We start from the raw sequence: 16,294 nt of genomic DNA, 5'->3' as shown, positions 1-16,294 counted from the left end.
CATTAAGCTTCGTCAATTTGATTCGTTATTTTTACGCTAATCATAAACAATAAGTTAAGTAGAAATATTATCATAACAAACCACGCGCTCTTTCGAGGCTTTTGTGTTGGTTCGCTCCCACAGAGACACATAGATCGCCACAGAGCAATTCCTTCGCCAATCCCCTTAACGTTACCGTTGATCCAATTGATCATTTGTTTCTTCGCTTCTCTTTCATTTTTGTATATTTATGTAACTTTTCATTGAGGCTAACTGTTCAAGTAAAATATATATCTAGTACTCTTTTTGCGTTTCATGTATCACTAATTAAGTATTGTCTATTAATCCGTTTATAATACATTTATCGAAGTCATTAAATACTCCCGACTGGGCAGATGCCGCTGCTTTTAAATTCACCACTCTCCTCCTCCTCCTCATCATCATCATCAACAACAACAACAACAACAACACGAATGACCAGTGCTAAGCCACCGCACCTCTCTCCGTGCCATAGGCCACGAGGTCGACATTCAGCGACGACTAAATCCGTTCCGTATCTTTTTTTTTTTTTTTCTGCGCCGTTGGAACCGTGCCTGCATGGGAGAGAGGGCCGCGTATGCATACGCCCTGCGCATCGCCTATGCGGCCCACGCCGCGGCCGGATGGCGAAACGGCCCACCAAGCACGACGGCCGAACAACAAAGGGGGGTGAGGCCGACTGGCATCCCACTCTTCTCCCACCGTGTACACGCCGATGGAACCACGCCCACGAGAAACAGAGCGTCGATGGTGCCGAACCACGGGCACCCGAAAAGGCCCGCGAGCCGAGATTGCGCGATCCAAGCTGCTACATAACGGGCGGTGGATGGATCCGCGGCCGGCGCGAGTCGATATTATACACGCCACAAATATAGGCACACACACTTGCGCGTAGGGTGGGTGCGCCGACCGGAACGCGCGGAGCCCGTTTGGTTCCTATACTTCATCGTCGCTAATACCGTGCAGTACTGTGGAAGGTTAAAGACAGCCACGGACGCCGGCCGACCGCGGCTCCGTATACATACAAATGCACGTTTCTCCTCGTGAACACGGTCACAGGCTAGCCTGCCGTAGTGTCTCGGGTCGTTCGGGATGACTACCGCATCGACGTTTCCGTATATCACTCGGTTTACACCCGATTTCCCCGGACCACTTCGCTGATATAACTGCCCCGATTGCCCGCGGCAAGCGCTGTTGTTTCCGGGAAAGTCGAAGTGAGGTTTTCGATGCAGCGCCAAGTTGCTGCGCGAAGCGAGAATTCGTAAGAGTTGCTCGTCAGCTGTATACACTGTAAACGGAAATAACTCCGAGGTGGGAGTATACTGCTTGTCCTCTAGCGACCCCCCGGTTCGGAGTTTATTATGCTCCGTATGATCGGAGTAGAATTTTTACTCCGTACGAGCGGAATTTTTGCGTGGAATTATGGGAGGTTTTTTTCTGTCTTTTCTAATTTTTTGCTTCGCAATTGACGGAGTTTTTTCGAGGTGCAACGGGAGTATAAAAAGAGGCATCGCGTCAGTTTGCGCGAACATGTTTACATGCAGAGGCTGCTGGTCAAATTTCGAAATATGCACACGAGACCGCGTCAAATTCGATGAAACAAGTCAATGAAAGCACATATATCATGACATACATAAACATTCCAGAAACGCCCAATGCAGAAATTTGAAAGACATCCCACGTACACGCGATACTCAAGATGCAACGATGCCAGTATATATAGCCACCATACTGTGTGCCTCGAAACCGCCAAGGGAGCAGCTGTGCTGTTTTCAGAATTACGACTCACATGCTCGTTGATACGAGATCTGCCTCTTTGAAACTAACAGAATACCTTAATCAACACAAAACTGTTAATTCAAAATAGTGAGAGAAAAAAAGTTAATGGCGTTATTTTTCAAAACTATGCCATTCTGTGAGTGCTGAAGCGACTTCGCACACTGCCGGCGTTCGCGGCCAAAAAGTAGTGCGTTAGTTACAGTAAGCTAGAAAAATGTAAGTGCATGTGCTGCATAGCAAAATTACATTTTTTCGATATAGTGGTAGCGTAGCAAGAAATTATTACGTGTGAGCATGACCCGCAGCAGCCGACGTAACACCGAAAAATGCGCAGACATACATTTTATACACCGCACTACTTGCTCTGAGTACAAGCAATCTGTCTCGGTTGCGAAAAGGAGCTACATCGCTGATCTGTCGAGTGAACCCCTAAACTCGTAGTCAGCAGGCATGCGTCTAAATCAGTGTCTCGGATAGAGCGTAATGTTAATGCAATATCGGAAGCAACGACGTGACCAAAACCTATATGCGCGATAACAATTCGATTCACATCGCTCAATAAGAAGCTTTATTTTAAGCACACATATATACTTATGTCCTACCGTTTTTCTTCGGGCGAGGATATCCGTTCACAGACAAATAAAAACAGTTGCTTGCACTCCGGTCTTTCTCACTGGCAACACAGCACCGCAACGAACTTGGGTTACGCCATTCATGCGCGACTAGCACGGATGTCGTCGCTCGAACAGTGGCTGCTGTTGCCATTGCTACGCGGTCCTTACAAACATTACACCGGACGTTGTCAGCATGTACTCAAAAGGACATAGAAGTGACATTTCACGTACTGAAGAACACAAGACAGGGTGACGCAGCACGGAAACACAGCCAGAACGTGAGCCGACATCACGAGCCAGTGAGCAGCTTCAAGGTATACCTAAGCCTTTTTCCGCACTTGAAAACGTGGTTCTTGCAATCATCGTTGTCAGCAAAGTGATCACAGCTAATGTACTTGAAGCTGAGATACAGTGAGCTTCAGGCATGCCTATAACACTTTCTGGAAGGATATACGGGAAACAAATTGACGAAACGCCGTCACGGAACGACACTTCACAGACGTAAACAAACCGTCAGCCATGAGCTCTGCCCGCTCCGCCGAACGCGCCCGGTCGCTGGCGAGGCGCACAGCCTCGTGGGAAGAGCCACGTGACTAACCTGTATCGGCGGAGGGGAGTTTTTCAAAACTCCCTGTCGGAGTTTAACGGGAGAACAAAATTCTTAAGCGGAGTAAAATCGCGTCATGTCGCCTTAATACTCCGGCAGCTAGCCAGCGGAGTGAAACGAGGGAATGGCGCTGTTATGATCCCATACATCGGAGTAAATATTTGAGGAGGGGAGGTTTTAGGGCACATCACCTCTTAAAAACTCTCAGCTGGGTTTATTTTCGTTTACAGTGTATAAGACTCGCGATACGATACTGCATCGAACCGCTCGTCTCAGCCATCGCCGACAGCTAGAGGCAGCTTTTCGCACTTTCGAAACCGGACCAGGAACACCTGATTTCCTAGCATCAGCGGGACCCTCCTCAATTCTATTTTTTTTTTAATTCTTTCCTGCGTACCATTCATCATAACTTCGTCATAAATGCTTGATATAAGCAAACCGCGACTGATAGAAAACTATAGTGCCAATCCTTACAATTTCTTCTTCTTTTATTATTATTCATTTTAAAAGATTTTCTCTGACGTTAAGAAGACACTGTTCGGCTGCCGTGACTCGATAGCATGCGAACGTAGGACGACCAGGCGCCATTCCCTAACGCAACACTTCTTTTTTTTCTCTCTCTCTTCTCCTTCTGAATTTAACCCTCGGGTGGTCGACGGCTGCTATAGGTTCCACAGCGCTGCACCATTTTAACGAAGCAAAAGAGCATGCAGCGAAGAGCGCGGCGATTTAATTGGTATCTACCATCGCAGAAGAGGGGGTGAGGGCGTCGCCCGTGAAACGTGGCGCACGTATGTACCGCGCGCGCACGCGACCTGGGTGAAAGATGGCTGTCTCTTCGCTCTTTTGTTTTACCGGCGGTCATCATCGTACGCCGGCGCGAGCCTTTGACCGTGCGCGTCCGCGGAGCGTGGGGAAGAGAGCGAGGAGGTTCGATCAAGCGCCGCAACCGCCTCGCGGCTCGGGGCCAAAAAAAAGGAGGCTCTCGATGATGATGTCATCGGCCTGCGCGGCGCCGCGGGTCCGTGTTCCACTTGAGTCACCACCGCTAGCGAGAAATCCCAATGCATAAACACGACGAACACAAGGCGCGAGCTTTCAGTACAGCGACCGTCACGCTCCAGGCAGCCATGGCCGTATGTGGCCGGCGTCTCTGGACGTATGGCCGCATTCTACAAGGCGGTGGCGCGCCGAATAAACAGTGTAAGACATTGGGAGGCTATCTAGGGGAAAACACACACACACACACACACACACACACACACACACACACACACACACACACACACACACACACACACACACACACACACACACACACACACACACACACACACACACACACACACACAGAAAGAAACGAAACAGGGGTCGCAAAGCGTTTCGTTCGTAATATCGGTTTGTGATTGGCAGGTCGCCTCTGTTGATGTTCTTGTTCACTATCCCGATCGGTCGACACCTCTACTTAAGGACCGCCCTATAAACTGTATGAGCATTTCGTTAACGCAAGCTCCACTACACGTAGACAAAACCGCTCCGAGTCGCAGCTAGTGCGTCTTCTTCTTTCGTCTACCAGACGTCCTGATTTTTGTGTGGCTTACTTCCACTCCGCCTATCAGTCGCCCACTCCTCGCTCAGGGTTCTTGATGTTCGCCTTTCCTCAATATTATCTTATCGCCTCTCCTTAGGCCGACCTAGTTTCCCTTTCCCACCGAAGTCAATAGACATTGCCTTCTTAACTGACACGGCTCCCGTCTCTTCTCAATAGCGACCAAGTCGTTCGTATTGGCCTCTTCAACCTTGGCTTAGATGCACACGGATCTATCGACCATGTCGTGCTAAGTGAGCGCTAATCGGCCATTTTGTGCTAACTCCTTGGAAGGAAATATCACTTGGGGAAGTCTAGTGCTATTGATAGCTCCCCACCGGTCGCGGAGAGTGTCACGTGAGCGCCTCGAGCGAGACAGTGTCCCCGCAATAACAAGGTATCCCCCTCTCCTTCACGCCTTCCTCCACCCAGAGCGAAAGGCTGCGATGTCCGCTACTGTTTTTCTGGCACAATAGGTGTGGACACTTTCTTTATCATTCCGAACAACCATCTCAACAACCTCATAACAGCCACCTTCGTCTTCTTTTTAATACAATTCATTGCAATCACTACGATTCTGTGTAGATTTAAAGCGGTAGCAGTTATATTTCTAATCAGGATAAACGAAGCAGAAACATCGTAATCAACAGCGCAATCGGGATCGCTGCAGGGCAAAGGCGCGCCTCTCCCAGAGATATCCAAACTCCCTCGCCCTGCGCCAAGCGAACCCACCATGCGGGCCCTCAAATTTTCTCACCTTCGAATGTGCCATCAGGATGTGTTTTTCTTTTCCTTGATACTCCCTCTGTTTATCTGACACACCACCGGTTGGCCTATATACCCTGCATGTTACATAACATATGCTCCACCCCACTTCTACCTGCTATTCTCATCTTGAGCATGAATAGCCATCGTACCATCCTTTACCTCCTAATGTTGATTTAGATGCACGTTATAAAAATGAATGAATGAATGAATGAATGAATGTCCTCATTTTGAGCCTGTCAATTTCCTTTCCGCCTCTTTTCGAGCAGTCCCTAGCTTCATTCCCAGTTTGCTGGCCTCTAAGTTATGGCCCAACAGTACTGGCAGGATACGCGTATGCTGAAAACATCTGTAAGCTGCCGCTCGCGACTTTGCCTGACCAACGCACGAGACGGCTGCTGCTGCTGCTGTTTAAAGGGCCGCCACTGCATTGCAACACGCGTTGTGGAGGCTTCATTATGGCGACCCACCCTTTCGAGGTTAGTTTCAATATGCGGGGCAGTTTGGTTCAAGCAGAACTATACCACCACAAAACACGAACGTCGCAAACAAACTAGCAAATAAAAAAAATTGGATCTTATGGTTACAGCTATGCTTAAACAACGAAAACAATGTCACGTGATAAGACGAACGCGTGGGAAACGCTCGCCGGTCGGCACCACACGCACGCTTATCAACGGGAAGAAACCGAGCCCGCGACGAAATCTCGAGGCCGGGCGTGCTAGCCTTCTCCCACATCTGGCCAGTGTCGAACGCTCGAAAAAAAATATATATATATAAATAAAAATCTGGGCCTCGCCGCGGACCGGGACCAGACGCTGACAACGGGAATAACGCGCCCGACGCAATTATGCACGCGAAGGCCAGGAGAAAAGGAGCGAACGATATAATAAAATAAAAAGGCAACTTGAACCGCCGCAGACGCATGCCAGACGAAATGCAAAGTCGCCCGTGCGACGACGAAATCTCCTGGGAGCTCCGCCGAAGAAACATATCTCGACGTGCATGCCAGCCTCTTTTCGTTGGAGATACAAATCATTTCATTCACATCGCGCTACCGTAGAGCTAGCTGCACGCGGAGCAGCGATGAATGAGAACGCAATTACTGGGAACTGGGCTTCGGACCCAGAAACATTTCTCCGTGCTCTTTTTTTTTTTTTCCATAACGTTCTACGCGTATGCGTGGGTGCTCGAGTCTTTCCGAGCGAGCACCTGTCCTCTTAGCAAACGTGGAAGCCCACCACGCAGGGGCACGAGAAGGAAATGGCCCGCCACGCGGCTCACGGGGCCGACTTTTAGTTTCTTGACATCGATGAATGCGGCGCTTGCAAATGACAGCGTATGTCAAGCCAGAAGTTAAATGATTGAACACTTAAAAGTTCTTTTGTGTGATTATGCGCGGAATGTCAAAATTTGAAATTCGCCCACGTGCTCAACATATATATGCTAAGTTCCCTCATCTGTAAAAGGCATACAACACCATTAAGGAATTCCGAAAGCGGTTGCTACGGGAACGCAAGTACTGGGGGTATAGTAGTTCTGTGATTCCGATTATATATTTTGGGGGTCTGATTTAGGCATGTTACTAAAGAACATGTAACAAATAACAAGCATCCCGTCGTAAAGTACACACACGCTGGTTAAAACGAAAATACGGGGCTCTTCAGAAAGCCCAAACGCATTGGTACGCCATAATGAGTCAAATTTTACCTACAACGTACGGTCCAAAAAGTTCAGGCTGAGGCGTTTTTCTAAGCGAATGCGCGACGCAAACCGCCACTGTCGCCTCGGGTGCAATCACCACACGGCTCGACAGAAACCGGCTCCGCCGTCCGGGCCGATTCCCGCCCCTTCCAAAACTTTCTCCGCGCCCAAACCGGTCGCACAAACTCCGCGCAGACACGGGAGAAAGAGACGATGCGGCGTTCCTCACCGTAAATCGGTTCCAAATCTCCTTGTAGAGTCGGTCCGAACCCATGACACCAGCCGTCCAGTCAAAACAACAACACTACACATGCTGCACGTCACTCCACCACGTGCACACACAATGCCGCACGCCTTCGTCAGGTCAGGCGGCAGCAGGCAGCCTCCGATGCTGCCTGCCTCGCGGCCGCAGACGACGCCCGGCGAACGTCATCGCCCCAGTCGGACAGGAGCCGGCGGCGGGCGCGCCGCGCCATGACGACGAACCGGCGTCACGTGACCGAAACATGAGTCACGTGCCGTGGTCACGCGGGCCTCCTCCGCGAGAGTCGTCGTCTGCTAAATACGCGCGCCCCGGCGGACAGTGCGTGCGCTCTAGTCCGCCGCGGAAGCGCAAGCGCAGGCGTCGGGGCGTGAGCAACTTTGAGACTACCTTTTTTATGCGAAGCATATTACGAGGGCTCAACCCAGCTCCTCAGGCGCGGCGGTGACCATGAAATCACGTGACACCGTGACGTCACGACAGAGGAGAAGTGGCTTTGGCTCAACTCTTGCAAGACGGGCTGGGTGGGAATCGAACCAGGGTCTCCGGAGTGTGGGACGGAGACGCTACCACTGAGCCACGAGTACAACGCTTCAAAGCGGTACAAAAGCGCCTCTAGTGAATGCGGTGTTGCCTTAGAAACGCGCTGTTTCTAAGGCGTGCGTCTCTTGCTCAGGCGCACATTTCGTTGCCGCGCCGAACGCTGCTTTGCTCGACGCTCACCGCGTCCAATGCGGGGCGCGTAGTCGCTGCCCTGTAGCCCATTGTCTTACACCCCTTGGCGGGTCGACGGGAACGCTGTCGCGTTCCACTCTTGAAGGCGAAGAAGTAATGCATGAGTTGTTTCTTCGTCTAGCCGAACCAAATATAGCCAAGCAACAGCAGTTCACCAGGCTAAACAGTGGTTCAACAACTAAAATAAAGGCTAGTATGCTTCGCATCCTGGGCTTAACCTTACCTAAGCCACAGCCATTTTTTTTGTACATTTCTTTTTTCTTTATCACCCTCACGCCGAGGGATTCTTGTCACACCTGTTCTCCTCCCAGCAGGTGCCGGAGGGCCGCCTCCTCGAGACGAAGCGGGAAATTCGAACTGGAGAATCGGCTGAGGGGCAAAAAAAAAAAAACAACGTCGAAGACGACGAGTTACTGTGCGCAGGCCGCGAACCTAACATAACCTTAATGAAACCGAATGCAATCATTATATTTCATCTTAACGAAATCATGGTCATGTGTTGACCAGCACCGATTACTATGCGTCTTAAGTAAGCCGGTGTTGTTGGACGTTTGAGGTAAAATTACGCGACTATAAGCCCCATGTTTAGCTTTCCTTATTCTTGTCACGCATCAAGCAGCAGCCATCACAAAATACGACTCTGCCATAGCACGACACTGTACACGAGACCCAACAAAGTTTGTTCCCTTTTGAGGACCTCCCGCCACTCCCTTTTTTATGTTGTACACCTTCATTTTATTTGCATAATGAGAAAAAATGCACGATACAAGCATAATACGTAATTTTACCAGAAAAATCGATTAATTCGAGAGTAGACGAATCCAACACGTAGGAGGGAGAAGATGCAGAACAAGATCGCCTTACAAGCGAAGCTCGATCACAGCAGGGGCAAAAGAATGTCACAGGTATAACGTAGGGAAAAAAAAAGGGAGAAAATAAAAAAAAATCAAACGTACGCAGCCGACAGGATTCGAACCTGTGCGGGGAGACCCCAATGGATTTCGAGTCCATCGCCTTAACCACTCGGCCACGACTGCGGGACAGTATCCGCGCCAAACCCGGCCCAGCCATGGCGCGACACCAGTGTAGTTCAAATGCCACGTACTGTATCGGCACCGTTCACCCATATTTTTTTCCCCTGTTCAACAATGCATTTAAGAGCATAACATTTACGGTTTACTGGCAACGCAGCAGCAGCACTCCACGAAGCTACGTTATCACGTAGAAGACAAACAAGTCCATATGTTCGTCTCCCTGACATGTACATCGTAAACCAGTCATTACTTTCGGACGAATACGGCAATCGCTCCAGCGCTATGCATACGTTGTCAGTCCGTCAACTCTATAGCATCCTCTTGAATCTTTCTTAACGACGATGTGTTCATCGCATGCGTAATAACCGCGAAAATAAGCCATTCCCCCCCCCCCCCTTTTCTTTTCCCCGGATTCCTTATAGTTGCGGTCCGCGTGACGAACTATTGTGTTATCGATGGCAGTGTGGCACCATGCGATATAGTGATGGAGAGGAATGAGCGCAGAGCTACGGGGTTCAGATAAGGCGCCGCGTTTGTAAGGATTGTCACACCACGGGAACGAAAAGAAAAATGAAAATGCGCATTGCGTTAGGAGGAAGCCTTCTGTTGAAAAAACAACAAAATTATCTTATCTGACGCCATGACCACAACACCGCGCCAAAAGGTCAAGTGCACTACGATTTCAACTCGTGACCGTGTTCTCTTTGTCGGTTTATCGTATCTCTCAGAAATTTTACACGTTATACGCTTGACGTGGACATCTTCGCAACGTCTGAGTGCTGGCGTAAACGAGTTCTAGCGTTTCGAATTAAGTTGTATGCGGAGAAACAGAAGGTGACACAAGTAAGTGTCGACAATAGACGCAGTGTATACGTACACACATCATAAATTGAAACGCGAATAGAAAATAATTGATCAGGAAGGCCGTCCCGCGTAATCACACTAAATTGCTACGTTTAATCGCTCTGTACCCGGTTTCCAAGCGTTTAACAGTCCTAAATGTACGTTTTGGAGCCTGAGTTAAGACAAGTACAGGTGAACCTGGGGCGCTTGGAAGCATTGGAGTTGCTTTCGGCTTGTTCGCGTTTCAAATTACGCCGATGGCATCTACTATGGCACGAGGCGCATACCTGCATACAACCTTTTGAAATATATATATATATATTTTGCGTGAACGTAACTACGCCAGTGGGCAACGCTACCGAAGGAAACCAACGTAGACCTCAATCAAGTGAAATCATGAGCTGGCAAATCTAAAACCTAGCGTCATTCATTTATTCATCCACCCATTCATTCATTCATTCATTCTTACATACATACATACATACATACATACATACATACATACATACATACATACATACATACGTACATACATACATACATACATACATACATACATACACGGTAACGCTCTAGCAGTGACGTTCACGATTGTTCGCGTTCGTCTTAGCAACAAACGGGGGCTGCAAAAACAGAAACACGAAAGCGACTGAGACAAGAGGATTATAGTTGTTTTGCTGAACAGCAGTAGTTCTAACCAGGGCATACTTCGCACACAGAAAAGACACCGGAGGCCAGAAAGTTACTATTTCTACATCCTGGCGAAGGCGACAATCGCCCCGGGTGTGCATTTAAACAATGTAAAACGCTTGCGCGACGCTTAGACAACGCACGGAACGCGATGGGGCGTGAAATGACTGGGAATATTTTTCACGAAAACTACACCAAAGCCTAAAATTTTCCTTTACAAAGCGACTAGGAGGCATCCATACCGGAATAATACGTTTGGTTTGTGGTTTTTATTTATTTATTTATTGACTCACTGACTGACTGACTTAGTTGATCTTGTAGTCGACTTTCATACTGTTGCCTTCACACGACGTGATGAGCGCCAAACCGAAGTCGCATACAGCTCGTCACTTCTACTGTATTTGGAAAGAAAGAATTATATATATATATATATATATATATATATATATATATATATATATATATATATATATATATATATATATATATATATATATATATATAGAGAGAGAGAGAGAGAGAGAGAGAGAGAGAGAGAGAGAGAGCGTTGCTTCCGCGCAAGGAAAGAGTCCAGCTAGTGGACAAGTCCATTTCGTCTACTGCTGAAGTGCTGGAGGGCGCTTGTCTACTTCCGGCGCGCACCCCAGCCCAGCCAATTAGAACTTGAGCGGCGGACAAAATGGCCATGCTCGTGGTTGAATGACAAGCTGTCACCGAGACCAGCGCGAACCTACGTGAGGACACTCAAAAGCGCTCGTGTTCTCTCAACGAAATTAGCCATTAGTGACAACTGACTGAACAAGGTTCCATGTGCAAGTTACGAAATGGTAATGCACCAGTATGCACGGCGGGTCCAATCAGACGGAAAAGAAGCAGGCATCAAGCCCCACTGAACGCAACGATGAAAGGCTTACAAGTAATACACAGCATGTAGACGCTAGCCTTTTGGAGCTACTCCATAAGTTATCTTACGACATGTGATGAGTTTCGCGCGTGCATAGCACTCTCTACGCCCTGTGCTGTTTATTCTTGACCAGCCTTTTCGCGCCGTTCCCAAGTGTTCTCGTAATGTACCGAAAAGCTCAATTTTCAACTCTTCTGTAAAACACTCATACCTGAAATATATCGCAAAGTAGCGCTCAGCCAAATTCCTGACGAGGCCAACAGACCATCGACACAATTCAGAGGTTGTTTTCAAATAAGGCTACTGTCTGTTTGCACGTTCAAAAGTAGGGGAGGCAGGCAACACGGAGAAAGAAGGGACCAGCGGAGTCCCAAAATGAAAGAAATGGATCGGTGTTCCGGTGTTTCTCTGTGGTTTAAGATACAAGCCACGCCGAAAAACCAGGTTTGCACGGCAGTGCCACTGCCAGAAGGAGTATTGTGCGTAATCGAAACGATCCCGTAAAAGTCCGCCACCCAACAGATTCACGCGACGGAAATTACTGCGCTGACATGGAGGTGCCGGCACCTCCATCTCAGCGCAGTAATTTCTGTTATATAAACATGCTATAAGTCAATACACGTCACGGTGCTCGGAGGGCACTCACAGGCGAGACAACAAATGCCATATTATCGAGGCCTTCTGCTTCCCTTTTAAACGGAGCTAACAGCTACAAACACAATACTTTGAATGGCTGTGACTTGCCACGCGCACTAATGCCACGCAGGATTGCAAATACAACGTTTGAATGCAACCTCCGCCGCGAACATGCCGCGAACCACTAACGAGCCACTACGAGCCACAAGCCTGTGGCGCCATCTTTGCGCAGTCCGCACAAGCACGTACCGTTGGGAACAGCTACCATGATCTTTGCTTGGCCAGCCAGAAAATAGCAAAAGTAGTATCAGCAACTACTGGCCCATTACATCCGCGGTCTCATTTATAGGTGTACGAAGTGGACAGTGAAGGTAAAGAAACTGAACCACGTGAATCCAATAGAAAATAAAGCCATGTGGTCAGTGCCCTCAAGCACGCAAGGTCGGGCGTCGCAAATGATGTACAGGTTCGCACAACGCGTTATTTGAAGTATATCTTGTGCACGATAAGGCAACCGCGCAGCACAGTGTACTCCGCATAAATGAAACCTTTCGATAAACCCTAATATGGTTAGCTGGTAGTTAATTCAAACGTAACCACACGCAACACACACTCGAGTAACGAACAGGGCCTAGACGGAAACAACAAAACGTTGAAACTAAGCGCTTGCAAACGCATGCATCTGCAAAATAGACGCTCTGATTTTCCACTCACAGAAAGCTATCTGCCCACTGTGCTGAAAGTTAAATAATAAAACTGTTCTCTCCGCGTGACAACTGATAATTACAATATTGATAAAAACAAAACAGTGACAAATTAGGCTGCGTAAGCACACGTCCTATTTTCCTCATGACGTGCACATACAGTGTGGTAAATCTTTTTTCATGTGGAAATCCGCAAGGTAGGTTAATGACAATTATTTCCCACTCAGCAACATGCACACTCCGTCTTATCAGTTCAGGCAGAGTCCTTCAATGTTTTTCATTGAAGGACTCTGGTGCAGGTAAGCATTCCGTCGAACAACTGAATCACGTCGACCTGTGAAAGTTGAGCACACCACAATAAAATAAAACTAACTTTAAAAAATAACATAAAAATGAGCTAGAGTAGGCACAACCACGCAACAGCTGAAAAGGACTGCCAAGTCCACAAAAAATATTCAGGCGCCGAACACAGCAACATGCGGTGATTAATACTGTACCCACAATGTGAGTGCAATATCCGTGTCGGTGAACATTGTGTGCCATCGCTAATCACCCACAACGAAGATCAATATTACATTTTAAACGAGAAAGAAAGATCAAAGAAAGTAAGAACAGCATTCATCTTGCAGAGCTTCTGTTCGAAAGGCTCCGCACCACTCGCGCGTAGAAGCAGCGCTAAGCGCGTTTTACCTTTTTACTAACAAGTATACATAAACCGTCATACTATCGTGTGATGATTATGAGAAGCACGCATTCATAACATGGTTCAACATCGCCAGCAGGAAACAATGAACAAGTGAAACCGCGACTTGTATTCAATGTGTACTGTTTCATTTAAGGGGCAGTCCTTTGCGTAAAGATACGATTTTTTTTTTTTTAACTTGGCAAGCGCGACACACATTTACTAGCAGGAGAGCAAGGGCTTCGACATCAGACGGTCCCGATTCAAAGCCACACAACGGCCCTGCTGCAGTCTTTGCCGTTACAACAGGTAAACGAAGAAAGATGAGCTCTTGGAAGCCGCACAAAAGATGCGCTTTCCTTTTTACAAATGAGAAAAATGTAAAGCTAGCCGAACAGGGCCATGAAAGCCGCTTTGCCGCGTTGAAGTCAGTGCACAGTTACATTATTAAACTCATGATTCATAAGCGAGCAGCAGTAGGTGAGTAGTATTGCTTCCTGATGACGCATACGCGGCTGTAGCCTTGGCCTACAGAAATCAGCAACATGTGGTCTTGTTGCCGACGCGTGTCGAAAAAGAGCTTGTGAAGTGGCTCAAATTAACCTACACAAACCCGCACAGTACGTGTTGTCTGTAAGGTTACAGAGAGTGCTATACTCTGCTTTGCACTATTCTGTGCGAACAGAAAATGGGGACCGACGTGGTATGCACAGTGAAAGTATTTTCGGAATCCTTACAAGGTACGCACTGAGCGCGATGCTGCGTTGTTTTAATGCAGCCGCACAATCAATAACGTACAGTTTGTGCAGGATAAACGTTCACAAAGACAGTTCTGGCATAAAAGTGATTGGATACGCACTTTTACGCATGATTATTAGACGAAGAAGACTAGCTCAACCTGTTTACTCAATGGAGTACTCGTGGCTTAATTCATTAATTATAGATGCTCGTCTTCTGCCAACACTTTCGTAGCTAATATAACTACCGGCTAGGCTGATACAAGTTGCGTTCTACAAGCAGAATGTGCATTAAACTATAGTTCCGCGATCGTACTGACACAAATTAAATGTTGCTGATCCTATGCGTCGAAACAATTATTTTTCTAAGTAATACAAGCCGTGACGATAATGTAACGCTGACGCGAATGTAGCGTCCCGATCAACATGATTATATAGATTGAAAATGAAGCGCGAATTACCTTTGATTCAAAGAACAACGGCGGAAGACAGGCTGAAAGGACTCGTCTCAAAAATCAAGCGTACTCTTTCACCAGCAGTCAGAATTCAACATTTCACAAGCGCTCAAAGAACGCTCAATAAACGACTGTAAAACAAAGCCCGTCCCACACATCCCAACCGCTTTGCCGTTAAAAAGCGCGTACAGGCAGCGAGAATTCTCGGAATTTTGCGCTCTCGACAGCCAGACTTCGGGACCTCCCAGCCGTAGTGACACACCCGGCAAAAGAAAAACAAGTTGAAAAGAACTACACCACGCGCAAATGCACAGCCGTTTCAGCACGGCAATGAAACGTTGCAGAAACGCGACAGCAGTTAGCGAGACGGGCTGCGCTGCGGCCACGGGCCGATCAAGTTTCAAGCAGACGCGCACACGCTACGACCCGAACGGCCAAGCCGCGGACGCTAAATGTTTTACCGGTTTTACCAGTCGCTTCGATTCCGGCTAACGATGAAACTTCCTAGTAGCCCTCGACGACTACGCCGCGTAGCTGCGGCGTAACTGCGGGAACACTAGCAACGCTCACAAATCGCATAACAACGCGCCAAGCGACTTCCCATCGCAAAGAAAGAGAAAGAAGACGCGATGCGAACTCTCAAAAGTGCATCGCCCGCCTTGCGCGCACACTCGCATCGGGACGAGCGTGACCGCAAGGGCTAGGCAACAGCTTTATAAACAAACGAAGACCTGCAACGTGGCATGCAGTGAAAAGGGAAGGCGACAGTACCTTCAGTTCCCGCGAAGCTGCAGACGAACATCCGCGCGTCAGGAGTTCATCGTATCCAACACAAACGCGCGACACAATGTGTACTTGTTGCGCCGTTCAAATTGTTTTCGCGCTAGTCGCCATGTTTGAAGTCGCTCGAGCGCAAATGCGTACGTAGGCACGGAGCCAGCGGCGCACGGCGGTCGTTACCGGCATCCATGCACGCTGCGGTTGTCACGTGGTTAAAGTCACGTGGCCAGCAACGTCGTCATGCAGTGAAACCCACTTTAAGGTGGTGTAATGTGGGGATGCCTGCCGCTGAAGGTCCTGGCATTCGACAAAATCCGGGCTGCGAAATTAGAACCCTTTAATGGCTGAATAGCATTCTATGTCTCTCCATTAACAGCATATGATTCATGAAATAATATTATATGTTATCATTCGCTTTGTTCGAATACTGTAATGAACGGCAACAGTTCTTACAGCTTAAAGAGAAAGATCGTTGAGAGTGGAAACTGCCGCATATTTTGCTGCAGGAGAACCGCGGTTCATTGTTGAGCAGTAGGACCATTTCTTGGGCGAATATCTGGAGAAGTCCAGTTCTGCACAATAGCGTCGAGTAAACAAGTTTGCCTCGCATTGGGCAGCCTATGAATTTGTCGTCTTGATTCAGGAAATCAATTTACTATTTACCCACTCGAGATCTCACCATGTTTGAATTCCTTTTAAACGATTTGCGGTGCTGTAGTAACTTAGCTCCTCCAGCAAGCACTACACCCTGCTATGT

General features: G+C 48.0%; 1 protein-coding gene and 1 non-coding gene across 3 annotated transcripts in view; both read right to left on the bottom strand.

Annotated features, from left to right (window-relative positions):
* LOC135909254 (uncharacterized) overlaps positions 1-15,680 on the bottom strand; it is an 87,796-nt gene extending 72,116 nt beyond the window's left edge. Inside the window, exon 1 of one of the 2 annotated variants that reach the window (XM_065441154.1) lies at positions 15,529-15,680. Coding sequence is in view for 1 of the 2 variants with exons in the window: in XM_065441151.1 (XP_065297223.1) it covers positions 7,305-7,349 (45 nt within the window). In the remaining variant the exon portion in view is untranslated. Of the gene's footprint in view, positions 1-7,304; positions 7,527-15,528 lie in introns of those variants that run through there. The other variant, XM_065441151.1, reaches the window with a different exon arrangement.
* On the bottom strand, positions 9,028-9,109 carry TRNAS-CGA (transfer RNA serine (anticodon CGA)). The gene has a single exon. It is a non-coding gene; the product is annotated as a tRNA-Ser (tRNA).
* Positions 15,681-16,294: the final 614 nt, after the last annotated feature.

This window comes from Dermacentor albipictus, chromosome 5, assembly GCF_038994185.2.
Source record: "Dermacentor albipictus isolate Rhodes 1998 colony chromosome 5, USDA_Dalb.pri_finalv2, whole genome shotgun sequence".
Classification (NCBI taxonomy): domain Eukaryota; kingdom Metazoa; phylum Arthropoda; class Arachnida; order Ixodida; family Ixodidae; genus Dermacentor; species Dermacentor albipictus.
This window is presented reverse-complemented; position numbering and strand designations above follow the sequence as displayed.